At 49.5% G+C, this 1,429-nt stretch overlaps 1 protein-coding gene across 1 annotated transcript in view; it reads right to left on the reverse strand.

Moving 5' to 3' along the window:
- The window catches only part of shroom4 (shroom family member 4), a 138,452-nt gene that overhangs the window by 2,036 nt on the left and 134,987 nt on the right, over positions 1-1,429 (reverse strand). Inside the window, exons 8-9 of the mRNA XM_014018252.1 lie at positions 276-866; positions 68-197 (exon numbers count right to left, since the gene is read on the reverse strand). Coding sequence (XP_013873706.1) covers positions 68-197; positions 276-866 — 721 coding nt within the window. The remainder of the gene's footprint in view (positions 1-67; positions 198-275; positions 867-1,429) is intronic.

Here is a 1,429-nt window from a genome sequence, read left to right on the forward strand (position 1 = left end):
CACACACACACACACACACACACACACACACACACACACACACACACACACACACTTTTGTTTGTACCTTGTAGGCCAGCTCGTCGTCCTCGTCCCTCTCCCTGCCCTGAGGGACGTCCTTCATCTGCGACAGGAGCTGAGCCTTGGCTGCAGATGTGTGGTAATAAGAGGAACAGCTGGAGCTGGCAGTGGACAGCCTGAGGAGGGAAACATCAGGACGCTTTAGAGAGAGGAAGATGAAGATGAAGGTATGAAACGGACACTGGACTCTGTACCGATCCAGGCTGTTGGTGTTGGACTCCACAGGTTGAGAGGTTCCCCTCCAGCTCTCCTCCGTCTCCAGCTCGTCCGCAGAGCTGCTCTCTGCTGGAGCTTCTCCGGGCGGCGATGCCTCCGGGTCCGGCACCAGGTCCATGTCCGTCTCCAGGACCGTGATGGGCTGAGCGAAGCACGGGAGCTCGCTGGTGAGGGGCGTKTCCTCCCCCAGGAGCTCCTCCTCCTGGAAGTCGTCGATATCTGTCTCTAAGGGCAGCTCCGGGTCGGCCTCCAGGCTCTGCGCCGGGCTCGGGCTCAGAGTAGGTTCGGATTCTGTCCTCGGCTCGGGCAGTTTCTGCTCCTCCTCGTGGAGGTCTCTGCTCATGCAAACTTGCTGCAGGAAGTCCAGCTGACTGAAGTAGGGCTCAGGAGGACAACTTCTACCAACGCTCCCATTTCCAAGGACATTGGACGGCAGTGTGTTGCTATGAACTCTGGGAGATGGAGTTCTCTGCCACTCGGCTCCAGGCCTCATGCTGGGCTGTGCTTTGGGAGGTTTCACTGCTACCCGGTCCTGATCCGGACTGTGGCTCACCTCCATCACATGTGAGCTGTGGAGACATCAAACAACAGATGATAAACATTCCAGCTGAAGATCTCAAATTTAAGGCTAAAAACTGAATCCTGAGACCCTGATGACTGAAATTTATTTATGAACCTGAAACTGAATCATTAAAGAAAAAGAAATATTTGTAGCTTTACCCTAGCTAAAACTAGCAGGGAAATAGATAAAAGAAGCAAGACACTAGCTAAAAGAAGCAGAACACTAGCAAAAAGAAGCAAGACACTAGCTAAAATTAGCAGGGAAACAGCTAAAATTAGCAAGACACTAGCTAAAATTAGCAGGGAAATAGCTAAAAGAAGCAAGATACTAGCTAAAACTAGCAGGGAAATAGCTAAAAGAAGCAGAACACTAGCAAACAGAAGCAGAACACTAGCTAAAAGAAGCAAGACACTAGCTAAAAGAAGCAAGACACTAGCTAAAACTAGCAGGGAAATAGCTAAAAGAAGCAGGAAACTAGCTAAAAGAAGAAAGACACTAGCTAAAAGAAGCAAAACACTAGCTAAAAATAGCAGGGAAACAGCTAAAATAAGCAAGACACTAGCTAAAATT

The sequence above is a fragment of the Austrofundulus limnaeus genome, unplaced genomic scaffold (genome assembly GCF_001266775.1).
Source record: "Austrofundulus limnaeus strain Quisiro unplaced genomic scaffold, Austrofundulus_limnaeus-1.0 Scaffold188, whole genome shotgun sequence".
Taxonomy (NCBI): domain Eukaryota; kingdom Metazoa; phylum Chordata; class Actinopteri; order Cyprinodontiformes; family Rivulidae; genus Austrofundulus; species Austrofundulus limnaeus.